We start from the raw sequence: 26,693 nt of genomic DNA on the forward strand, positions 1-26,693 counted from the left end.
CCCCCTCGCTACGCCACTGGATCATGGTGTACCAAAATGGCGTGTTTGTGCCACGACCTTTAAATTCTTGTTACTCATCTCACCTTGAATGTCGGCCGCCATCCCACGGGCTTGACGAGTGCAGCGTGGAAGGTGCAGAAGTTGATGAGGGCGTACGAAGCGAGGTAGAAATTGGAGATGAGCGGAGCGATGATATTGAGCTGTGCTGAAATGTGGAATTAAAAGGCGCAATCAATCAATTGCCTTGGGATATTTAGTGAGAGCAAAAAATAGAGCTCAAGTTGTGGATACTAGTTTAAATGAATTTAAAAATTTTATGCCAATTCACGCAGCTCATTTTGGTAATGTTAATAAGGCTTTTTTCATTTATCCCATTGAGCTGTGCTGTGAATGTGGAATGAGAGGCAGAATTAATTACTTGCTGTGGGATATTTAGTGATAGAAAAAAAAGAGTTCATGCTGTATATAATAGTTTAAATGAATTTGAAATTTTTATGCCATTCATCTTCACGCAGCTCATTTTGTTATGTTAATCAGGCTTTTTTAATTTATCCCATTGAGCTGTGCTGTGCTGTGAATGTGGAATGAGAGGCAGAATTAATTACTTGCTGTGGGATATTTAGTGATATAAAATAAGAGTTCATGCTGTATATAATAGTTTAAATGAATTTGAAATTTTTATGCCATTCATCTTCACGCAGCTCATTTTGTTAATGTTAATCAGGCTTTTTTAATTTATCCCATTGAGCTGTGCTGTGAACGTGGAATGAGAGGCAGAATTAATTACTTGCTGTGGGATATTTAGTGATAGAAAAAAATAGTTCATGCTGTATATAATAGTTTAAATGAATTTGAAATTTTTATGCCATTCATCTTCACGCAGCTCATTTTGTTAATGTTAATCAGGCTTTTTTAATTTATCCCATTGAGCTGTGCTGTGAACGTGGAATGAGAGGTGCAATCAATCACTTGCTGTGGGATATTTAGTGAGAGCAAAAAATAGAGTTCAAGTTGTGTAGTTTAAATGAATTTAAAATTTTTATGCCAATTCACGCAGCTCATTTTATTAATGTTAATCAGGCCTTTTCCCATTTTCTCTCACTAAATGATTCAACCCGAAGGTTGGTTTGGTTAGGTGAGGGTAGGGGTTACCCCGGACTAGGCCACAGGCGTGTGAACTTCACAGTTATATTATAATGAGCTGTGCTTACATGTGGAGTTAGAGGCGCAATTAATTTCTTGCTGTGGAATGTTTAGTGAGAGCGAAATTTAGTCCAAGTTGTTTGCTGTCGTTATTGCTTACATGGAACATCCATGATAAAATACTTATAAAAAATAGTTATTTCCACTCTTTAATATATAACTCCATTTCAGACTATGGTTTAGACATTTATGCCATTTTTAAGCTACGATACACATCATTATCATCATCAACATACCTTGAGTGTCAAAACCATGGTCGGTAGTCGAGTTGTATATAGTGTGAAAATTACCATTTGTTAGTTCTATTTTATCAAGGATATATCGAATTCCCACCACTTCAAGCCTGATACGATTTCTTTCGCTAGCGTGGAAAATACCCGGATGCACATTTCGTTTAGTGTGTTGGTCTTACCAATGAGGAGGAAGGCGGCTGAGATGACGAAGGTGAGCGCGTATCCGCGGTATGGCTCGCCCGCTTTGCCGTATCCCTTGGAGAAGAAGATGAGTCCGGGGTAGATGCGATCTATTCCCAGGGCCTGGATGAGACGGGGCACGGACAGTAGGTTGGTGAGGGCCGTGGACAGGGTGGCCGCGAAGCAACCGGCGTAGATAAACGGACCCCACAGCGACATCAGCTGCATCACCTGTATGGGAAGGGAAAGTAGCCTTTGAAGCCTGGTATGATGCAAGCATTGTATGAGGGTATAAATTGGTGGTTCGCGAGTTCACTTGGAGGAATGGTGAATTGGAATAAATTTTGTTATATTCCACACCATATTTATTAAAAATTCTACCGGTTTCGACCTTTACAGGTCATTATCAAGAGGTAACAGAATTCTGTTACCTTTATTTTATTAATTAAACTTAAATAGAATGAAATATATAACATTAGTAAACTATTAAAAATAAAAATAAAATAAAAATACATAAATTACCTTTGTTTATTTATTGAATAATCTGCCGGTTTCGACCTTTACAGGTCGTTACCAACAGGTAACAGAATTCTATTACCTCAATTTTATTAATTAAACTGAAATAGAATGAAATAAATACGATTAATAAACTATTAAATATATTATTAATAAAATAAAAATACATAAATTACCTTTATTTTTTTATTAAATACTCTACCGGTTTCGACCATTATTTTTTTTTATTTTTTATTTTATTCTCAAACCAACGGATACAGCTCTTATTGGCCATTTTACACCGGGGTGTTCAACAAATGTAACAAGTATACGTATACAAACGACCATGCCCTGGACCGGGGAAACCTACCCAGGCGGGACTCGAACCCGCGACCTCTTGTTTGGCAGGCGAGAACGTTACCCCGCTAACGGGTAATGTGTCGTTATCAAGAGGTAACAGAATTCTGTTACCTTTATTCCTTTATTTTATTAATTAAATTAAAGAGAATGAAATAAATAAGATAAATAAACTACTAAATAAATAATAAAATAAAAATATAATTAATTTTATTTATTTATGAAATATCCTACCGGTTTCGACCTTTACAGGTCGTTATCAATATGTAACAGAATCCTGTTACCTTTATTTTATTAATTAAATTTAAATAGAATGAAACAAATTTGAGTAATAAATTATTAAATAAAGTATTGATAAAAAATATAAATTACCTTTATTTATTTATTAAATAACTTTACCGGTTTCGACCTTATCAGGTCGTTATCAAAAGGTGACAGAATTCTGCTTGTGAAAATGTTATGCAACAAAGTTTATTTTGAATCTATCATTTCGTATAGGGGTGTGTAGAGAAAAATCTCTGGACCATTCTTTTCATGGGATGGCCATCCATTTCTCTGGGAAAGGTAAATTCGATTTCGGTGGAGGTAGCCCGCGTCTCCGTAATGACACCGCGGTGTCAGGATTCTCTATCCTTTCCGCTGCTATCGTTACCGTCGGAGGAGTTGCGGCAATAATGAGCATTTTGTGCATTTCCTACCGTTTTTATTATTTTTTATTTTATTCTAATTTTCTTATTTTGCGAAGTGAATCATAAAGTCAATTAAACCAGAGCTATTAGAGAATTTTAAACCAAAAAGTTCATAACTTATCCCATCTGTTGAGAAATTTTAAAATTATTTTTCCACATGGATATTTAGCGAATTAAGTAGAGCACAATGGAACAAAATGTCTAATGCAAGTGCCAAGGACAAAATTAGTGCGGGAGAACACAGCGGAGTATATAAACTCCGAAGCAATGACTGCAATTCCTGTTACATAGGAAAAACTGGACGGAATTTCAACATCCGGGCCAAGGAACATCGTTCATGTTTTATTAACAACAAAGAAACCTCACACTTTGCCAAACACCTCTTGGATTCCGACCACACAAGCGATTTCGAAGCGATAATCCTACATGAAGAAAACAACGGCCCAAGGCTTGATGCACTCGAGCAGTTGGAAATTTTAGTGGGCCAAACCTCACCCAACATAACCTTAGTTAACGAGCAATTGTATTCTCACCATTCACCACTTTTCAATGTTTTTTCTGAGAAACCATTACGGATGCCATTCACCACTCCATAACACCCCTCCCCGTATTTCGTCACCATACACCAACCCTCGGCTACCCCGTGCAGTGACCCATCAGCGACATACTTCCCAAACCTACCTTCCCTTCCCTTACCCCCTCCCCCATTCACCCCCCCTTTCTCCACCTCCACTCCACCGCCCCTCCAACGCCTTCAAGGGTATAAATTCTATGTACTGATACTTGTAATTGCCAGATGATGATACGCTGTATCGAAACCGGTCGCAAATATATTTTATTTTGTGAAACAGCAAAGTCTTTTTCTTAACCTTTGTGCATCATGAAGGAGTTTCACCATGTTACGCCAACCACCATTGCATTTAAAATGTCTAATGCCTGATTGTTGAATATTGAGTCTTTTTCTTAACTTGCTTCGTCTTTGTCATCGATGGAATCATGTAATTGATTATTAACCCACTTCCTATTTTCGCAGAGATCTGGTTGGTCTGTCGGCAAGAGTGTTGACTTCCCACCCCGAGGGCTCGGGTTCAAATCCCGGCGCAGGCAGAGAATTTTCAGGATCTGCCCGATCCCTGCTTGAATGCTTTGTGGAGGACATTTTAAGCGAAATACTCCGTCCGTCGGATGGGACGTTAAGCCGTGGTCCCCTTGGCGCCTTCCGTTAAGAGCAGGCTAATGCCGACGCCGGGTTTCTCTCCACCCTTCCTTCCATACCTTTCCCTCATGCCGCAAATGACCTCAGCTGTCGATCGCCTCCTCCAAATACCGTACAATACCTACCCATTGTCGGATCGGCTTGAAATTTTGCCCATTTGATTGCTTCAGATGCCAATACAATATTCATTAATCATAAATTTGAAATTTAGTTCCATTGTGCTCTACTTGACTAAATATCCATTTAGAAAAATAATTTTTAAACTTCTCAATACATGGCGTAAGTTATGAACTTGTTGTCTTATAATTCTCTAATAGCTCTGGTTTGATGGACTACATGATTCACGACGAAAAATTGGGAATTTAGAATAAAATAAAAAATAATAAAAACGGTATAAAATGAACTAAAAAGTTAAAAAATGACCTTTTCGTCCCTCGGAGAATGAAGTGTGGGTGCTGATCAGGTTCAGATATAATATTGCGTGCCCATTCTTACTCATCCATCAGGCTGTTCTACTTTCATTTCTAATTTACCTAACCAGCACCCGCGATATATTATACGAGTGGTGAAAGGCTAGTCTTTTCCTTTTTTCCATTATATAATGCTCTCTGGAAAAAAAGTTTTTTAATAATATTTTTTATTTTAGGAAAACAAGTCATGCTGTGTACTGTTGAATTCGGTACCCTCTCACCGAGTGATCACGGCTTCATGATCAGCTGATCACTGAGCGACTTGCGGCAGGATGCACTCATTTTGAACTCGTTCATTCTTACAGGGAATGAGTCGCTTGCGATGGTGTGGAAAAGATGAACAACACTAGACCCACTCGTAGAGGAGAAGTGGCGGCACGTTCTGCATGAGCTCGTGACGTATTCAACATATCTTCTTAATGTTTGAGACCGCCTATTTGTCGCGGCTAATAGCTCAAGAGGTAGGCATCGTGTTGGAAAGTGGAAAAACACGTGTCTCTTCATTTTTCAAACTCTATCACAATTTATAGGGAAAACTTTTTGAACGAGCCATCGTAATACCCAGATTTAAAACTTAACAGCCCTTAAGGTACGTGAGTTTTTTTTTCTAATCGATAAATTTCTTTTGTCAAAGTTAGAGAATGAACCATAACTAGCTTTTCAATTTTCACCTCTTCCTTATTTACAAATTTCGTTATATTTCAGGATCAGGTATGGAGTAATGAAGCAACATTCTTGTCTCTTTGACTAATCCAGATTTTTTTCCAGCGGTCCGACGTGCAGCAAATATTTCGGCCACCGTCTCAAATGATAATAAAAACATGCATCTCAATATGTGAGGCCTTATGGATATTTTGCTGTTTAAATCCTCCCACTTTTGCGATTACTCTATCTGAGGCTGACGCGATTTCCATTCTTTTGGCTGATTTTACGGGCTTATTTTTTATTATTCATTTTCAACGATTCATTTAAACTCTCATATTACTGAAATTTAGTTTTCTCCAACAATTTGAAAAAAAAAAACAGAATCATGAATATCCTTTCCCAAGTTGGCGTATTATTCACCAATGCGGAATACAAACCCGCGGCCTATAGGTTATTTGGCGGGGTCATCCCTTGCAAGTTTCAGTATTACGATCGAATATTATTGTAATTAACTCACGGAGTAATTGTTTTGAAGGCCATAGGTGCAGTTGTGTGCGGCGACGCAGCTGGACATGGTTCCGTTGACGAGGTCCTCGACGCTGCCGCTGGCGTCTCTGAGGGCGCCACCTCCGGCCAATAGGACGAACACGGCGTAGGAAATCATGGAGATGAGGAGGGAGAGAAGGGTTCCCTTGGGAATAGCGTCAGCTGGATCCTAAGAAAAGAGCAAAGGAAGTGTATTTTTTCAATCTGCTTAAGCCTGAATCATTTTTTCCATTCTATTGGAGGGATAGCTCCAGTGATGACGAAAAAAATGACAATTTCTCGCGATCATTTTCCGCGATGACTCGAGGGATGGGATTTCCAACCCTTTTTCCATGATTCGGCACGTCCCTTTTTCCGTCGCAGAAACCATAGCTTGCACCGTCCTTCAGCCAATCAGAACGCACGGCCGCTACAGCGATTGTAACGCCACGCTTGGCTTTTAATTGAACGACCGTTTGAAAGTGAAGGAGTAAGCTATAGAAAATGGGACGGTGGGAGTGAACATGTGATTCATAAAATGATGGGACGAGCGATCATTTCTTTGGTCCCTGAAAAGCTATCGCTGGAGCTGTCACTCAGAGGGACGGAAAACATGATCGTGTGATTCAGGCTTTAGACTCATTGATGCTTTGAATAGTGCGCTCAAGATCGATAACCGGCTGAGTAAAATCCACGTCGAGGGACCAGAAATGGATTGAGTGCCGGAGAAAGTAACTCACGCGAAACGAACTTTTTTAAGTTAAATACACCAAAGGATGAAGTTCGCCATGAAAAATTATTTGACTTAGCCGGGATTCGAACCCGGATCTCCCAATTGCCGGTCAGGTGTGCTAACCAGTTACACCACCTAGCCATTTTCTCAGAGCGAACTTCGGGATGAGTTTTACCGAACAAGACGTTGACGTCACAAGTCCACACTGTGGCACATGTGGCGAGGGTCGTGCTTACTAAGCCACTGTCGGGGTGAAAAACCCTTATTTTGCCGCTGGTCTGCGACGACGAATTTCAAAGCACTGCAGGAACAAGTTACTGCGTACAAAGTCACTTGTTCCTGCAGTGCTTTGAACTTTTCTAGTTTGGAATTATTTGCTGGCATCAAATTGTTTCTTACAAATTGAACCAGGGGCGTATTCAGCGTCAAATATGGAGGGGGATCATGATCTGGGTTCGGAGAGTATGGTATACTCCTAGGAGAGAGGAGCGTGTTAATAAAAAATACCCCTTTTTACCAATTTTTTAGCCTAAAATTTCATTTTTATTCATAACAATAGATGATATTGAACAATTTTATACATTGAAGAAGTTAAACAAGTTTTATTTTTGAGCCATAGTAGGGAATGCTACGCTCTACGATAAATGCAACTCAAACTTCTCTCACGTTTAGGACTAATAGCCATGCATTTGCACATGCACTCCCTTTATTCCTTTATATGCAAACTAAAATTTGAGGTTGGGGGTCATGACCCCTGTAACTTCCCCTTAATCCGCCACTGAGTTGAACTGGTTTACGTTGCAATGAAATTTATTCTGGTCTTTATTTTTCGTTAAATTATTGAGCTTGCTCTTCGACTCCAATGATGAACGATATATTTTTACTATGGTTTTCCCTTTGCAAACATTTCTTTAAAATCATATTGTTTCAAGATAAATTATATACATGATTTCAAATAGCTATTATTCCCTAATCAAAAAGTCCTATCACTTCACTATCAATTGTGCAGGAATATATATTACGTGAAACAATTGACGCTGAGAAGCACCCGCCGAAATTAGTGTTAATATATCAAACGCAGTAGCGATTAATTTAAGGAAGCAGTTTGTTTTGCACCAGTAATAGATAAAAATTTTGAAAATGACGATGTCATCTTTTAAGAAATTGGGTACGTCAGAGAAAGGATAAAATAGTAGCTTTGTAGAAAATAACAAAGTGGCGGTGGAAAAAATATCATGTGGAAAATTTTATGATTTTATTTCTTCTTTTCCCATGAATTTTACCTTGAGATCTCCGGAAATGTTGGCTCCAGCTTGTATTCCGGTGACAGAGGGGAAAAATATGGCAAAAACGGAAAAGAAGTCCTGGTTCACATTCTCGCTGTAGCGGTAGTCAGACCACACATTCGCCTTAAACACCTCGCCTGAAAAGATTTCGGAAAAACTGTGTTGATGAATACACATTTTAGATTTACGTACTTTGAACATATCTTTCAGACACAGACCATGAGGTAGTATTGAAATTTGCACCCCAAATGGGCAGTTTTATTACTTTCTTATTTAGGTGATAATGTAATGCTTTTGCAGTACCCTTACCATCTTGTCAATTTTGTCAGTAGTTGACGGCTTAGTGATATACATGCATGTATGCAGCATTTTGTAACTTATTAATATTTTTGGCGAACTGTAAACCGCCACTAAAATGTACATTTATAAAATTTAAATCTTGGAGTGAAAAATTAAAATTGAAATGCAATTTTTGTCGACGTTATGTTTTTTTTTAAACCTTAATCAGGGTTTGAAATAAAAATGGGCATATAATTTTGATGCACAAAAATAATTTAGGGTTACAACAATGATTTTTACAATAACATATCGAATGATTATTTCTACAAAAAATATTCGTAATAAAAGATTAGACTGAAAATTTAAGCAAAATATATTTTAAGTATTTAATTAATCAAAAATTATCGGCAACTATGAATTTTAATATCTTAGTTACCATCTGCAAGCATTGAAAAAAGGCATGTCAAAATTCTAATATCTTCTTTCTATTTTATCTTTTATTTTATTCTTTATATTCTTCTTTTAATTTTTCTAATTTACTACTGAGCGCTTCTTTTTTATTATACATAAACGAAAATTAACCGTACCATAACCGAAAATTGGTGTACAGTTGGCCAAAATATATAGCAATTTTCGTAGATGCGGGCATTTTAGGGCTCAAACGTGCGTGAGCTTAACCAATTGAACCTCTGTGTATTATATTTTCCCATTATCGGTCATCATTGAAGGCGTCGCGGAATCTTTGAAAAGAGTTTATTCTCTATGAAACTTAGAGTGAATAAAGAGCAACCAATTAATAGATGATGCCATTTTCTCTTATAAGCATTTAAATGGAGTCACTAGCCTTTTAAACTGTAGATCTTTTAGAGAAATGTGAATACAGCCGCATCTTTGGACCTCTCATCATGATTGGAACTCTGTGTATTCCCCATTGGATGTGAAAAATAATTGACATCCCATTCATTGGTATTTTCCCAGTTTTGAGTATATTTTCAAAGTTTCATGTTTCCACCTCAGACTAAGCCTTTTCAAAAATTTGACTTGCTTGTTTTGTTTTTAGACCAGTGTGCACTGGTAAGGTCTGGAATGGCGGGATGAAGTGTTGGTTAGTCATCTTACTTACCGCTTAGTCCAGGAAATCCTTGTGCCTTTTCGAGATCACTCGGTGGTCCTCGTATTGCTCCACCGATGAAATCTATTATGGCTCCGACGATGATGACTACCAGCAGATTTTGTGCCTGCGAGTTAAAGGAGGAATATAGATGACTATAACTGACCATTTTGTGCAATGCTTAAGACACATGTTACATCTATTGATTCGTAAAAGATGATGAATTCGACGAGTTAATCAATGCAGTGGACTTTACAGCTTTAATTTTTCAATCCATCACGTTTCGTAAATTGAATCAATCAATTGGCATAATTTTTCGTTTTATGTGCCTGTATGCTCAGTGGTGTAAGTAAGATTTAATTGGCAAAACAAAGAGGGAGTTCTATCATACGTTAAAGAATTACGTGAGGATTAATGTTTTGCTTGAATTAAATAGAAGGTAGAAATTTTTCTGTTTACATGGTTGTACTACCAGCTATCAAGAAATGATTAACGGTATTTAAAAATCTAAAAACAGCAATGATTTTCTCCTTTATGTCGTAGTGTATCCTGGAATACATTGTGCTATTTATTAGAAGCAATATCAGTATTTAAATCTTCTTTATTATGAAAATATTGTATGCAGTAGTTATCTCACTGTGTTACAATCCTCTGTTACATGTTTTAAAGTCCCCATTTCAATTTACATGTTGTAATAAGCGACGTCAAAGTGCTACAATGACGGGAGCAGCTCGAACTACGTGGTAAACATCTAAAAATGATGGAAGGTTGGGAATCAGGTGCAATCATAAATCTCTTTGACGAAGATAAAGCATCTGCAATTGGTCTTATGAAGGTGCACTGCATTCAACTCTCGATTATCTGTGCTAATGAATGTAAGGCGAGGTCCGGATAATGGAAAGCACAGATAACTGAGAATACGAAAACAACTTGATAAAATTAAAATTAAATGGCAATTTAATTCATTCATGAATTGTCCTGGGCTGATTTATCTATTTTATATTCAATTTATTTATCTCATTTATGGTGAGTGAAGACTCATATTTTTTTACAGAAAATTCTACTCTTATATGAAATATGGACATTTTACTCCGTCGTGTGAAAAACATTTAGGTTGCATTCATTTTCACAACTGCATAAATGGATGAACATAAATGAGATTCATCAAAAGTTTTAGAGTTTCACCGTCGTCACCTTCAGAATATAATTTGAAAATTATTGTACTGGGGAGAATAATGTCCCGGATATTTTGGAGTCGGATAATCGAAAGTTTACCGTATTTCGTCTGTTTTTTAGGGGTTAATACTTTACACCTTGGACTTCCACTCCATGCCCACGGCACAAATTCATCTTAAGTTTTAGAGTTTCACAATTTTCGTCTACGTAATATAATTCGAAAATGAAGTCCATGGTGGAGAAAAATATCCCGGATATTTTGAAGTCGAATAATCGAGAGTTGACTAACAGTATTTAGTCTCATGTCCTTTAGGTGGTAATTGCGTCTCACCTTGGACTCCCACTCCATGCCCACGGCACAGATGATGACCATGATGAAGATGGCCACCACGCCCACAACTCGGACGTCGTTAACTCCGCCGTCGATGATCTGCAGGCCGTTCTCGCGCAAGAGGTTGTTGAGCGAGTCGCAGAAGCCGATGGTGTTCATGGAGGCGGCCACGGCGTTGGCGAAGGCGAACACGATGCCCACTGAGGCCCCGAACTCGGGACCCAGGGACCGCGAGATGATGTAGTAGATACCCCCTTCAGAAAGGAAGACAGTGCTGTGCATTAGAAATTTATTTGGACAGTGGGTAGGGATGGTCTTGGAAAAAGAAATGTTCAATCCCTCCGCAATGAAGCCCATCTCTAGATGAAACAAATCCTCCTCTCGAATGCGTAGCAAGGTTTTCGGGTTGACCTTCGCGTTGATTCATCTTCATGACGACAGTTTCTCCGGCGTTGCAGCTGGCGGCTTCAGGTTCGAAGTGTTTGATGCAGGTTTTTGGCCGTCCGTTTAAGAAGGAATAATTGTCCTCCCTATTCAATGTTAATGTTTTCGCTATTTCGATAGCCTCCTTCACATGGAAGAGACTCATACCCAAACGGACCAATCAGAACGCACCTTGCGCAAACCAAGGCCTATATAAGACGAGTAAAAAAATCAAACACTTCGAACCTGAAGACGCCAGCTGCAACGCCGGCGAAACTGTCGTCATGAAGATGAAGCGACGCGGATGTCAACCCGAAAACCTTGATACGCATGCTGTACCACCCCGCGAAAGTCTCCATCAAACTTCTCCCGAATGTTTTTGCTTCCGCCTTACAAGGAAAGTACCTCAAGTATCACCACTAGATCTCGTTCAAGTTTGCTAGGAAACAGAAAATAGATATAAGGGTGTAGTTTTAACGCTTAATACTTCTCGAGATATTAGCGACGAAAAGTACCAGGAAAACGGCTACATTTATGCAACCTGCTGAACAAAATCATCCCCTTAGGGCCGTTTCAGACGGGGCACATCATAGCGCAAACTAGCGTTAAAAACATGTTGAAATTGCGAGAATGCGAGCTTGGAATTAGAGCAGGGGCTATTTTGCCGTTTCGTATTCACGTATTCTCCCATGTGTCCTTGCAATTCACCGCTGTACACGACGCAATTTTGATTGCGCCTTCGTGCATGCGTAAGATTGCTCAATGAAGTGTCCCGTGTAAAACGGTTTTTAAACTCTGTTGCTAGGATTAAGAGCACTGGCGGGGGTTTTATTGCGCTGTGGGTTGCATAAATTTAGACGTTTTCCTGGCACGTTCTGTCGCTTATATCTCGAAAAGTATTTACCTTTGGCGGCTGAAAACAATCTTTACCTCATGGGTATCCAATTCCTGTCAATGGTTTTGTTTGAGTAAGAGACCATGTTTGACCTTAGTATCTAACCCTGCCAAATTACGATGGTTAGCGCTAGTGTGCCGAAAAAAAGAGTAAGGGAATGAAGATCGATGCATGTGCATTTCTTTAGCGCCATTGAAATCTTGAAACGATCATAGATATGCCATAAATAAATCTAGTACATCAAGGGTATAAGGCAACAATTGAAGAAAGGATTGAGCAGGTTATGGAAGGATATACCTTTAAATAAAATCGTCTGGTTTGGCACCATTTAACGCTGTTTAAAGTCAGCGTTTCGATGAGAAACTCCCTCATCGTCATCATGGCTAAGATCGACTTAGCTCCGATGACGATGAGTGATTTTCTCGTCGAAACGTTTGCCTTAAACAGCCGTACCCGGTTCCAATCTCGAGAAGATTTTTTCTATTGTATTCGCCGGGAAAGCTTACGATTTTTTAACATACTAAATCTTACCTCCTTTCACTTCGCCATTTGTGCTGATAGCTGACAGCGAGAGCGTGGTGAGAACGCACACGATGGCCGAAATGCCGATGATGATGAGCGAATGAACTGGAAAGGAAATCGCACAAAATTAGTAAGTCGAAGAGTAAGTAAGAAGACAGTGAAGGCGTGCGTATTACTCTCACCCATCCTGGAACCTTTCTTTCCTCTCCCCCCAACCCTGCTTCTCTTCGTGACCCTAAGAAACAACCCTTCCCCCCCACAGCCTTCAATATCCCCACTTCTCGTCACCCAAACCCCATCCTCCAACTTACCCCCTCCCTTCAAGCACCAAGATATACGTAAGGAGAAACTCTTTAAGACTTTTTCACACTTGATAATGTCGTTTGTAACGACGAAACGCGTTGTGTAAGAATAAAACTATGAGTGGAAATATTGCAATGTCTCATTCTAATAAAATTTGAGGTATACATTCAAGTATTGTGTTACGCCAAGTACGATAGGGCTGTAAAAGCTGGCTGAGGTGGACGAAGTGTTTGGAGCACTCGGTACTTCGGGGAATCCTGGTTCGCGTCCAGGTCAAGGCAAATGGCTTGTCTGATATGGTATTTTTGTTCTTTATATTTCCAAAAGAATTTCTTTTAATTTTCAACACCTTGAAAACGGCATAGAGTGCTGAAACCATGATCGGTCGTTGAGTGTTTTATTTAATAGTGTGGAAATTACCATTTGTGTTTTTATCGTGGGTGTAGTAAAATTCAACTAAATGAAGCCTGAAACGATTTTATGTGGGATATTACTGTCGTGAAACCACTCCGCTAGAGGCCGTGCTGTTGTTGTTTTACCTGAAGGTTCTGCATAGCCATTTTCTAAATTTTCGTGTCTTGATCGGTGTCTTAACGAAGGGCTTTTTGTTGCTAGTTGGAATTGGCGATTCACCCCAGTTAATATTCAGTTTTCTTCTTTGGGAAGCATGTGTCAATTAGCTTAGGTTGCAAGCTACGAAAATTTGGTAACATCCTTGCTAATTATCGAGGAAATTCGGTAATCACGACTTGCTTCAGCTTTCGTTCCTCACTTCTCGACTTCTCTCATTTCAATCAATGTTGATCGCAAATCGGGATCGGAAGATTAGCGAGGAGGTGGCAGAATAATTACGTACTGTTAATCTCTCTTTCCATATTTTTGAAACGAATGCAGCTCACAGTTTTGACTCCATGGTATTCATGTATAAGTAGAAGTAATGCCATAATGAGAGATTTTGTGGCGCATAAAGCCTTCACCAGTGAAATTTGTTTGCAAGGGATAAAGCATCGAAATTCGTTTTTGGGGATTTATCAAATCAATAATAATTAAATAAACATTATACTAAAATAGCATTCTATTTTGCATTTGATGTGACAAATGGTGGCAATCGCTGTCTGCTTGTTCAAATATTAACGTATTTATTTAATAATGAAATGTATCATTGCCTATTATCATTAAAAAGGCGGTAGTAAAGCACAAGTTGATTTTCAAGGATTTTCCGTTCCAAAATACTGTTTAGATTTTTGAGCTTTAGGGGGATTTGCTATATCATATTTGCTTATGGGATGGTTAAGGAGGAGAGAGTGAGTTGTCAAGTTTTAGAGTTAGGGTTTATGCTGTAACTGGTTAACACGAATTCGTCAGCGTAGCGTGATTATGTTGAGTAATAATCTAACTCTTGTTAAGTAAACGAGAGACTATCTCACTAATGTTAGAGTAGTTATTAAGAAGAAAAATAGACTACTTTGTGCCTGATGTTCAAGATGTATTGAGAGAGCCTAATTATTATGATAGAATTGATCTCTCGGATAAGATTAGGGACATAGACTGCAGAACCGATAGATTTAAGTTTTTGTATTGTTGGGTGCACTTCAATTACAACACTCCGCCCACCGGATAGGACGCTAAGACGTGGTCCCCTTGGCGCTTTTCGTTACGGGCAGGCTAATGCTGACGCCAGGGTTTCTGTCCACCCTTCCCTCTCTACCATCTCTGAAGGCACAAATGACCTCATATGTCGGTCGCGTCCTCCAAATATTATCGTTGTCATGTTCATTAGTGATTGCTTGAGAGGTCAGCACTTTGAAATTCATTGTCAGTCCCCTTGCTCAGAGGTATATTTAGTTTTATACCTGACCGGCGATCGGGAGATCTGGGTTCGAATCCCGGATAAGTATAATGATATTTTATTGGTAGATATCAATTGGTGTCTACCTTAGATTGTAGTATCATGATTTTATGATTCCTACTCTAAAAAATTAAGGATTCGTCTTACCTCTGACTTAAATCTTTTGCCTGACTATAAGAAATGCATTTCTCTTTGCGTTCGCAGCGTGTCACACGTACCGATTCCGGCCTGGCCGACGACCCAGGAGAGTCGAAGGAAGAGCATGACACCCCAGATGTTGAGGAGACACGGGATGAGCACTCCCTGGATCCAACCCAGCTTGATGCCATGGCCGCCTGCGCCGTGCCCCGCACCCTTGGTCGGGTCCTGCGAATAGGGGTAAGGGGATAAAAGTCATATTATAAAGAAGGCATCCATGAAATAGTGAATTAAATTAATGGGTGATAGCAATACTTCGTGGGAATTCCGAGCGTTAAGAATGGTAAATGAAGCAACTTGGTTCCGTAAAACGTTCTCGGGATCGCCACCGGGTCAGGAACTGCATTACTGCCCACGTTTCGATGTTTAGTTCAGCAACCTATGTATCAGAACACAGTACAATTACCAGTGTCTTCATCCATTGCCATCTCAGGCAAAAACAATATCTTTCACGCAACAATTCTATTATCAGAAGAAAGATTTACTGCTTTCCCGGCGACTAGACTTCGTGAAATATTCTCGGGATCGCCACCGGGTCAGGAACTGCATTACTGCTGACGTTTCGATGTCCGACTCGGCCATCGACCTCATGGCTGTGAGTGAAAATCGAAACGTCGGCAGTTATGCAGTTCATGACCCGGTGGCGATCCCGAGAACATTTTACGAAGTCTATACGACGGGAAAGCAGTAAATATTTCTGAAGCAACTTGGTGCTATAGGGGCACCTATGAGTACGTAAGGCGTTTAGGGGAACTTCATGCCAATTCTTACCTAATCTCATGTTGGGGAGAGAAGGGTCCTGGCAAATATCAAGTAATTTTTTCCGCAAGAAATAGTGTTATCTTAGTCTTATCTGAAATATTATTCTTAACTCATCTTAAATGAAAATAATAATACAAATTGTTTCTTTAATTAATCCAACGCAATGAAGCATAGATCAACGTATTTACTCTGAAAATACGTATTTTGAACTATCTCTCGTGCAGAGGGAGGGGGTCGGGCTAAATCTCACGATATCCCACTAAAGGACAAGGGGTTTCCAAAAATCTCCAAAAATCACCTCACGTAATTAATGCACGCCCATTTTTCGCACGGCTTTAAAAGAAATATATATTATTTTTTGGTAGATGGCTGTAATGATTGATATCTCGTGAAGTAGGTATCGATAAAAAATTCCAGGTTTATGGTCGTTGTTATGGTTACGTTTCACACTAAATAAATTATTTGGCTGTTGTTCGGAAAATGGCTGTAATGATCGATATATCGTGATGTATCGACCAAATAATTTCAGGTTTATGTTCGTTGTTAAGGTGACATTTCACACTAAAAGCTTGATCGATTCAGGTGTGAGTTCGTTTAAGGTGTTAAAAATGGAAGTCAATGAAGAGAACATTCAATATATTTCACAGCTTTTCTTTGATAAAAGTGAAAATACAAGCGAGGCTGCTGAAATTGTAAATTTTGTGGTCCCTATATATAACAATTTATGACGTGCAATTACGGTTTCGTCGATTCCGTCGAAATCAGTCGAACCGAATAGATTAAACAGTAAATTATGGAACAAAACGGTGCATATTTTTACCCAAATCGGACAATACGAAACGTGTTAAATAAATTCAGGAATTTCACTATAAACAATGGATTTATTTTTCTGCAACCTATTATTTATCCCGATCAATTTCAGCGACAAATTGTCAGGTTAGTCTCCCCTTGAAAATTGCGCTTATTCGATGAAATCTATAGGGGTACTTACTAAGCCTTGTGGAAATTAGTGAGTGGCTTCATCTACTATTTTTTAATAAGAAACAATGTAAAAAATGTAGTACACGGAGCGAAATTACATACCTCGTGTCTTTGCTGCAGAGGTCTTATTCTTAGCTATCGTGGTAGTCGCAGTAAGCAGCACGAATATTACAATAGAGGATTATACAGTTTAATCTTTGATTTGTTTTCCCCCTCCGCGCAGTAAAATGGGTTTATTAAACGATGTTATTCCATTTAATAGTTTTCACTTCGAATAGAAAATATCATAGTAGGTAATATCATTATAAAAGGAACTAAAATTGATGTGTTTTTTATAACTAAGAACCAAAAGGACGCATGATGTGAGAATTTCGATGTGTTAGTTCTTCATTGAGGTCCTAGGACTGTATTCTTTTACGCATTTAGTTTTCATGGAAGTTTAGTGATCATTTAAATTGACGCCACTTTGAAGCATAATTGAATTACCTCGCTCGAGTCTATGAGTCCAGTGAACTTCATTTATTGGAATGCGTAGAATGAATTGACACGCCTACATATTGACAAAGTGCCAATTTTTTTGTATTTAACTTTGCTTACAATTTGCGACGTGTTTCAACATCAGCAAATTTTAGTTACGTGGTAATTATATACTCTGTTTTATTCGTAATAATCCTTTCCAAACTGACTGAATAAATCGATTTATCACCCTTTAATACGTGTATATATCGAAACCGAATACCTGAATTTCGAAACCGTGAGTCGATTGCTAGTCCAAGAAAATTTCACCCTAAAATAGTTCTGCAAAAAGCTCAGCGTTATATCATCTATGCAGTTTATAACTAACTTCCGACCACTCACTGACGGACTGACTCACGCGTAAAGGTGTTTGGGGTGAACAAGACGAGATTAATTAATATTTAACATTTGAAGTAATCGCTTAGATTCACGGAAAGTATTAGGGATTTCATCGTTCGTCGGTTCATTTCTAAATGTTGTTTACAAATTGATTTAACGAGTCTTGCATCGATTTAGGCTTTGTTATACCGCACTTTGTATGAGGAAGTTTTTAGTAACCTTAAAAGCCTCTCTTTTATAAAATTAGGAAAATGGAAAGGATTAAAGTTTAATTGAAAATTCAAATTTATATTCTAATAAAAAAGAGGGAAATAAGGGTAAAGGTACTCTAGTGTGGACCATCGATGGTATAAGTCCCTCTAATGAAGGTTCAGCCTCGACTCCGAGCTTAATCCGTCCATTTTATGAGGACTCAAGCTCGTGAGGGACGGATCCAAAACATTGCGAGGGTCCTACCCATCAGGGCCACGTGTAATCCAATTTTCATTTTACAGTTCTTTTATTGTTATCAACAATTAATTGCCTTCATCGTCCTCGCATCGTCTTCAAAAATCACCGCAGAAAGACGTTCAAAAAACGCCCTTATCTGTCCTACGATCTAGAATTCATGCACTTCAATTCGAAGAGCACCTATTGGTTTTTCCACGATTTATTTGAGCACTTGAAAGCTCAAGAGCTCACTAACCACCTTCGCGTTTATTTATATACGCGTCTCATTACAATAGTCAGACAAAGGTAAATACGTATTGTATATGTTTTAAGGCTTTCTTTTTAACCATTTTTTTCAGCCAATAAATATTTTTTTAAAGAAAAAACATTTTATGAGATCTAGAAAAAAATATTAGTACGACAACTATATAAATAATGAATAAAACACGCTTTTTCCGAAAAGTGTAAAATACATTAAATAGCATTAAAAAATAGCATTTCATCATTCAGAGAATAAAAAGTGGGTGATGATTAGGCTTATTTGAAAGGAGTGTAGAGGAGCCTGATAGGTGAGTAAGGAAGAGTTTACAACGTAACCCCTCCCAACTTTCCCCCTGTCTTCCTTCTGATTCTTCCTCTCCCACTACTTTTGGGAGATGTACACTTCTGTCTGGAGTTGAAATATGTCAATGCCTGATGATGATCGCAAGCCTATAGAAGCACGCGTACACGAATATTACAAAAGGTGATCCTAAAGTCCGCCTCTTAATGTGTTTTCACCCGCCGCGAATTTAAATGAGTATATGAAAGTCGCCACTCGTGTCGCTGATGGATAAATTGATCCGAGTTCCACGGGTTATTATGGTATAATTAGGGGCGTTAACCGAACTTTATACACATGATGATGTGATCTATCAAGTTCATAATTTTTCAGTGCTATTCCCTGCAGTGAGTCAGGATAAACTTTCCCATTCTTTTTCTTTATTTTATGTTGTAGTGGCTTTATTAAATTAAATTATCCCAAAATAGTTTTCGGTGAATAATTACTTTTCCAAGGACCCAAGGGGGGTTACAACACACCGGGGGCGGGACCCAGTATCTTAACTGATACCTCTGCGCACCCGGAGAGGGGTGTGGAAGGGAAGGAAAAAGGATGGAAACGCCGCCGCGATAGGAGCCCACCGACGCGTCGCGACGCCTCCGGGGTAGGGATAGGGATGGAAGGGTGGGACGGGAAGACCCTCGCCGCTCTGGAAGCGACCAGGGTCCACTATCTGCGAAACCATAATATAATGTTGCTACAGAAAGGAAAAAAAGCCCATGAGCTATTCCCTGCAGTGACAAATATTATAATAATTATTAATTACCCTGCCGGCCTCGGTGGCGGCGAGGTAACGTTCTCGCCTGCCAAACAAGAGGTCGCGGGTTCGAGTCCCGTCTGGGTAGGTTTCCACGGTCCAGGGCATGGTTGTTTGTGTACGTTTACTTGTTACATTTGTTGAATACCCTGGTGTAAAATGGCCAATAAGAGCTGTATCCGGTGGTTTGAAAATAAAAATAATGCGATGAAAAATATTGAAAATAAGTGAATCGCGTTGCACTCATCACTGCGCCGCGGGCATTTTGAAAACCGATTACAATTCGACCGAAGTGGCAACAGAAATCGACTTTCTATGGGATGAAATTGGGCCCAATAATTCAGCTACAAGAGGTCATTTTCAAGTACGGTAAGGTACGGGAGCAGCCAGTGACATCCATTGACTGTCCATTGACCGTAGCCAAGAGGCATCACTCCCCAATCGCGTCCAATCGGTGACCAAGAGAGATGTATGGGTTTTGAGCCCAGGAACAGCTGATATTTTCTGCAGTGTCTCAGAATACGGCGACTTTCCCATTGTTTTTCTTTATTTTATGTTTTAATGGCTAATTATCCCAAAATATATTTCGGTGGTAAATTACTTTTCTATTCATAATGCGACTTTACGAATAAAAAATAAAAAACCATACTTTTTTCTAAAACAGTATAAAATTTGCTAAATATCCCAAAATGGTTTTCGGTGATAAATTACTTTTCCATTCGTAATACATTAGGAATAACAATAAAAATATAAAAAAACAATTTTTCCAAAAACTTGGGTATAAATTGCGCTAAAAAGTAAAAAATGAGCTTGTAATCACTCGAAATATAAAGTATGGATGCAGATTAGGTTTGCGAAGAAATTTATCTCCCTGATTCATCCCAGATAATGGCCAGAATTTTGTCAGAAGTGGAGTGTCGCTAAACAAAAACCTTTCGGAGGCCTTCCGTGGGGGCTAAAAACTGCAATAACGCTTCTGTGATTGCGAACCTAAATCGAAAAAAACGTCGTTTAACCATTCCTCAACGCACCAGAAAGCGACGTGGAGTCAATCGGGCGTGTCGTTCTAGTTAGAAATAACAATGAAACTCGAAATAGATGACTTCAAAGTTTAGGAGGACAGACGTCAACTATCCGTACGAAGGTGTACCTGTTACCTTTTGTAGCCGTCAATATCCTCCCCTTTCGTGTACTTCTATTTCGTAATCAGGCGATACGTGGTTCTTTGAAGGTCATTAACGTGCTTTATCTCGTTCATGCACGTTAATGACAGTCCACTCTTTAGTTTATAATTTTTCTTCGTAATCAAAGCTTTCTATTTTTATACGTTACGATTTGTATTAATACTTATATTTTTGTGTTATTGATATTGAATATTTTATGCCGTTTTTGCCAAAACATTCTCTTCTTGTGAAGCCTCGCTATGATTTCTTTAAAATCGAAGAAAATTATTTTTTGTATCGCTGAAATGAAATATTTTGTGAAAATGATATTTGTTTTCAGAGCAGAACATGATATGTATTTAACTTTCTTTGCTCAGATAGGTTATCCTGGAGCATAATATACATTAATTCATTCACTCATCTATCGCTAATTGCTCTCTCGATGTGACGTCGCGGCCAAGCAGTTGAAATAACCGGAGGTGACTTAATGTGCGGATGGAAGGAATCGAAGACACTAATGGAAGCGAGAGGTTCCCGTTCTTGGCAGGCGATAATTGGCGCTAAATTCATTAATCTCGTGGCTCGTGCCCGCTCGACCTCTCTTGCGAGATTTCGCTTCCTAATCCATGGGATGCTTCCTTAAAAAGGTTCATTTCCACACTCGCGGAGGAGGAGTGTGCAAAATTTGCGTTTCCTGGTTGGTTTTAGGCTTAATAGATCGTATCATTCGTTTCTTGAAGTCATGCTTGTTTAAAACGAACGATATTATCTGGTAATGTTGAGGGAGTTTAGAGTGAAACCTTGTCGACACATGCATATAAATTAAAGTTGCTAATTTTTACTCTGAGAAAACACTGAGGAAAATGTTTATATTTGAGTACATTCAATGGTTTCCGGCTCAACTTTGTGGAAGTTGAAGTTGACAAATGACAAAACAACTTCATTTTCTTCGACGGATTCATTTTCTCGATACGACATGTTTCAACCTCAAAAGGTCATTTTCAAGTACGGTAAGGTACTTCAAAATGACCTATTGAGGTTGAAACATGTCGTATCGAGGAAAATAAATCCGTCGAAGGAAAGGAAGTCGTTTTGTCATTTGTTTATATTTGAGCTGTAAGTGCTTAATCCCGCGGATGTTTCCTCACTAAGGTTCATTTCCACATTCGCGAGGGAGTTAAGAGGGTGCGCCGTTCTCACTTCGCCTGTTATATTTTGCCTCGTTTCTTGTGGTTATGCTTGTTTGAAACGAATGATATCATCTGTAAATGTCCAACAAGTTTAGAGTGAGACCTTGTCACCTCTTGCCTGTAACTTAAATATGTAAAATTTTCTTCGTTTAAGCTCTCGCGGGTCATTTTGGCGGTTGGTGATGTTTGTTTTTTTTCGGATTTTCTCCGCGTACTTATTCGGTCTGTTGTCCGACATTTCGTGGCCGTTACCGGACACTTTTTCTTAGGGAAACTTTCTAATTCCCGGAGAACAAGTGACCGGCAACGGCTGCGAAACGTAGAGCAACAAACCAAATAGTACGCGGTGGACACAAAAAAATAACAACACAGCAATTATTCGTTAAAACTTCCGCGGGTACTCATGTTAAATACATATTTTTGGGCTATGTCGCTGCGTCATTTTTTGTGTGGCCCTAACGTTTCCCGATTGATGCTGGTCGCTTTCTCAACTGATTGTGACAGTATCCCTTATACATATTTGAGGGACGTAGTGTGAGGTTGAATGGTATTTAAAACGAGAATGGATTAAAGATAGATTCATCTATTCGCGCCAAATGTTGCAATCGTTTCCACTGATGCTGGTCGCTTTCTCAACTGATTGTGACAGTATCCCTTGAGAAAGCGACCAGCATCGGTCGGAAAACGTTGGGGCCACCCAAAAATTGAGGCGGTGACATAGCCCAAAAGTTTTATTTTTTTAACATCACCAATAGGTATGTAAATTTTACGCCTGAGAAAATACTGAGTTTTATGTTTATATTTGAGCTGTGACTATTTTGAAAAGGGTGTACTCATATGTACCCTGGACCTGCATTTTATAAGGCATTAGGGGTATGAGCCCCTCCTAAAAGCCACAGCCCGTAATAGTGAAATCCAATATCGGCCATGTCTTTACGATGTATTTTATTAATGTTATCGCCATTACTGAGATTACATCACAGAAGTAATTTTAATAATACATATTTGAGGGACGTAGTGTGAGGTTGAAGGGTATTAAAAACGAGAATGGATTAAAGATAGATTCATCTATTCGCGCCAAATTTTGCAATCGTTTCCACTGAAAGATATCTGGTAGATATTTGCTACTCCATAGGCGATAAAAAAAGAAAATTTGTGGGCCTTGTCATTCAGTTTTTATTTTTCTAGGGTTACCTCTAAAATGGTGCCCAAAATTACGTTTATTTCATGGAAATGGCTCTGCATTCAATTTATGTCTTTCTATGAGGACTAACAACCGTTAAGTGCTCATAAGGAATATTATCGCCCATATCTCCGCTTACTTTGGAGGTAAATTGAGTTCTTGATTTTATAAGATATATCAGCTATTCACCGAAAGGCCCTACTTTGTCGAATTCAGATGGAAATTCAGGCAAAGTGTGCACAGACTCACTAACTTTCACAGTGTTCGAGATGAGTTCGGGGAAGGAAACCCCCTTCTCAGCATACGGTATAGGATATGGCTTTGGCTAAGTCTGAGGTGGAATCTATTTTCATCGGACAAGATTTGGTGAGATTTATTATCATTATCTTATTCATCGAAACGAACATTTGTTTTCACGTACTGAGTGAAGGTTAACCAAAAGCTTAAGTCACTGCCGCACCGCATGCAATGTTGATGGCGACTCACGTCATTGTCCTCGGTTAGGATGCCTTCGAATATCTATTCAGTGATGACGAGTATCCAGAGATTTAGCCTCACGCCTTTTATTCAGAGAAGTTTTATTTGTTTTAAATTGCCAAATATTGGTTAGGACTTTTTCTCTGGTGTTCCAATTATGTTAGTGAAATGAATTTGAAATTTATTCGTTGCTCTTAAATCAAGCCATTTTTTAAATGTCGTTAGTGATGAGGTATCTATCCCACCCTCACTGGAAAGGGCGTTCTGTATTTCAAGGGGTGGTTATTGGAAAACTGCCAGCACAGCATGCCATCAAAGTTCCCAGTAAAACTTCAATTTTGAACGCTTTGTCCTACAGACCTCCGTCCGTCGGATGGGACGTTACGCCTTTGTCCCCTTGGTGCCTTTCGTTAAGAGTTGGCTAATTCCGACCCCGGGTTTCTCTCCACCCTTCCTTCCTTATCCTTCCCTCATGTTGCAATCGACCTCAGCTGTCGGTTGCCTCCTCCTATAACCATACCATACCGAACGAAATCTGTGTATTCGCTGACCCTCACCTTGTCTTTGATGTCCTCCTCGTCTTCCACCCTCTTCTCCTCCCCGTGAAGTTCCCCCAGACTCGGCCGATGCGCCGCCTGCACCGAAGCCATGTTCCGGTAGTTGTCCAGCCGGGGCAGGGCCTCGATAGTCAGCTGCGACGATGGCCGCATGCCGGGGTTGTATTCGTACCCCTGCGCCGGCTGCACCGTGGACACCATCTCGAGGGTGGCGTGCTCGGGGACCCCAGGCATCGCCACCTGGGCAGCGTCCCGGGAAACCCTCCGCACGGTGAACCGAGTTTCTGGAGCCATCTTCGGTCTCCGGGCGAGACGATCTCAACCCTGACTGAGGATTACAAGGGTTGCTGAAATGGATAGTTATAAGTCCTCCTTTTGATGATATCGCCCATAAATTGTGGAGCACAACGGTCGAGCAGTTGAAAAAGGCTAGCTTTCTGCCACACCAATATTAGAATAACATTTGTATCAGGGGTCTGGTTAAGATAAGTCCTCAAACCTTAAGGAGAAGCACTGGTTCGCTGAATGAAGTTCAGTATCGGTAATTAACAACTTCTGATGAGATTCCTTTGTGTCCTTAGCATAGATGTCCACTGTCTGTCAGTGGGAAAGGGGGCTAGTTTTTCACTTCCCTGGGAGAACTAGAAAATCGTCTGTTCTCAACCAGATTTAATAGCTTTGTCTCTTTTCGTGTGCTGGTCCTGATAGTCGGCAGGACAGATCAAGGCTGCTCCCGAAAAATCATGTCGCACACTGTTGTGGAATTTCCTGTTCACCCAAGCAGTTCGCAGGTACTGAGATGTACCTCACGTTCGTCACCACTGCCTGAAAACACAGATCAGGTGTAGTAGCGCTTCCTTGCGCATCTGGAGTGCCACTGTTCAGGAAATCACACGGCCCGTACTATTGTTGAGGGAAGGCGATCGTAATCTGAATTTCTCTTATCTCTTTCTCCTCACTCCCTTACGTTTCGTCACTGAAGGGGAGTCGGTCACCTGTTGGATCGCTTCGGGTTCCGTCGGATCGGAGCGGTCATATGAGGTGGTGCTGGATGTTGAAGCTTCCTTTATGCCCGCCGGAGAGTCCTTCGCGGGAAGGAGGGATGTTAGGAGGAGGAGGCGGAGTGGTTTAGGAGGGTGAGGAAGAGCTGTGGAGGGACAATTAGAGGATTGCTGGGATGAGTTGGTACACCTACCTACCACTCCGCTCGCGTTAAGCTCAGATCTCGTAGCAGCCGATTTTCCGTAATGAAGCGACTTCCGATTAGTGATGGAAAAAAGTATGTCAAAATAGATTATTCTAGCAATCGGTTCCTCGAGAAGACGATTTTTCGAACAATCGATTTTAAGTCGATATTAAAAGCTCTAATTTACTACAAAAATCGTCATTTTAACCGAAAGATGGATTAATCGAAAAATTTGACTGTTATGTTTTGAAAGAAATACAGATCGTATCACAACATGGCTATAATCATTCATTCGAAAAACAATCATACACACAATTTAGTATTAGAAAAATGATGTGATGAGTAGGTACACTTATCACTCCGCTCGCGTTAAGCTCGTATCTCGTAACAGCTAATATTCCGTTATGAAGCGATTTTCGATTATGTTAAGGAAAAAATTGTCGATCATCACAGATTTTTCGAGCACTTGATTTTTTATCGAAATGAAAAGTTGGAATTTTCGACTATAATAGAAATTTGAACCAAATGATTGATTAATCGGAAAAGTTGACTATTCTCCTTTGAAAAGAAATATAGTTGGTAAAAAAACATGGTTGTTATTCATTCGCAAAACACATAAAATACACATTTTAGCTGTAGAAAAATAATGGGATGAGTTGGTATACTTACCACTTCGCTCGCGATAAGTTCGTACCTATCTCGTAACAGCCGATATTCCGTAATTAAGCGCTTTTCGGAAAAATTGCGGTAAAAATCGATTTTTCGATCAATCGATTATTATTTGTCGAAATGAAAAGCTCGACTTTAAAACAAAATACGGACGGCCATGGCCCGTGGGCGCCAGCACTATGTAGGGGATGACTACCTGAACCAGGGTTCCCACTCAACCGTGAAAACCTTAAAACCGTGAATAAGCCGTGAATTTCGTCTACCGTGAAAAAACCTGGAAATGGCCGTGAATTTCGTCATTAAACCTTAAAAATCTCTCCAACTTATAGAAAAAGAAATACTATTGACAGATCAAAAGAAAAAAAAGATATTTCAATCATGTTTCAAGGCCGAGCCACATACAGACACTGTCCACACATTTATCTCCACACGTATATTCGAAGTGCAATTATTGGTCCTTGTGCCATGACGACACAGTGATCTTGAGCCTGTGATTGGAAGACCGGCAAACAAGGTGTTCATTAACCCTGGAGAAAAATCATACACTTCTTTACTTCCCTACCTCACTGCTCACTCCGTTTTGCCACTCACAACCTTAAGCTTCACCTAAATTTTGATATCGATAGGTGACGTCATGAGAAATAGCACTTTCATTGCTACGTTTGAATTCACGGCGCCTGTCGCAGTTGATAAATTTTTAGTTAACGTGCGGGCGGTGATTTTACGTCACCAATATTTCGGCCTAAAATGGCTTATCAACAGAC

At 39.6% G+C, this 26,693-nt stretch overlaps 1 protein-coding gene across 1 annotated transcript in view; it reads right to left on the minus strand.

Moving 5' to 3' along the window:
* Window positions 1–25,116, minus strand: part of LOC124166911 (bumetanide-sensitive sodium-(potassium)-chloride cotransporter) — a 44,466-nt gene extending 19,350 nt beyond the window's left edge. Inside the window, exons 1-9 of the mRNA XM_046544622.1 lie at window positions 24,075–25,116; window positions 15,140–15,287; window positions 12,779–12,874; window positions 10,930–11,183; window positions 9,435–9,549; window positions 8,030–8,169; window positions 6,006–6,203; window positions 1,616–1,847; window positions 84–205 (exon numbers count right to left, since the gene is read on the minus strand). Of these exons, the coding sequence (XP_046400578.1) occupies window positions 84–205; window positions 1,616–1,847; window positions 6,006–6,203; window positions 8,030–8,169; window positions 9,435–9,549; window positions 10,930–11,183; window positions 12,779–12,874; window positions 15,140–15,287; window positions 24,075–24,368 (1,599 nt within the window). The 5' untranslated portion in view covers window positions 24,369–25,116. The remainder of the gene's footprint in view (window positions 1–83; window positions 206–1,615; window positions 1,848–6,005; window positions 6,204–8,029; window positions 8,170–9,434; window positions 9,550–10,929; window positions 11,184–12,778; window positions 12,875–15,139; window positions 15,288–24,074) is intronic.
* Between the last annotated feature and the right edge of the window lie 1,577 nt (window positions 25,117–26,693).

Source organism: Ischnura elegans, chromosome 10 (assembly GCF_921293095.1).
Source record: "Ischnura elegans chromosome 10, ioIscEleg1.1, whole genome shotgun sequence".
Taxonomy (NCBI): domain Eukaryota; kingdom Metazoa; phylum Arthropoda; class Insecta; order Odonata; family Coenagrionidae; genus Ischnura; species Ischnura elegans.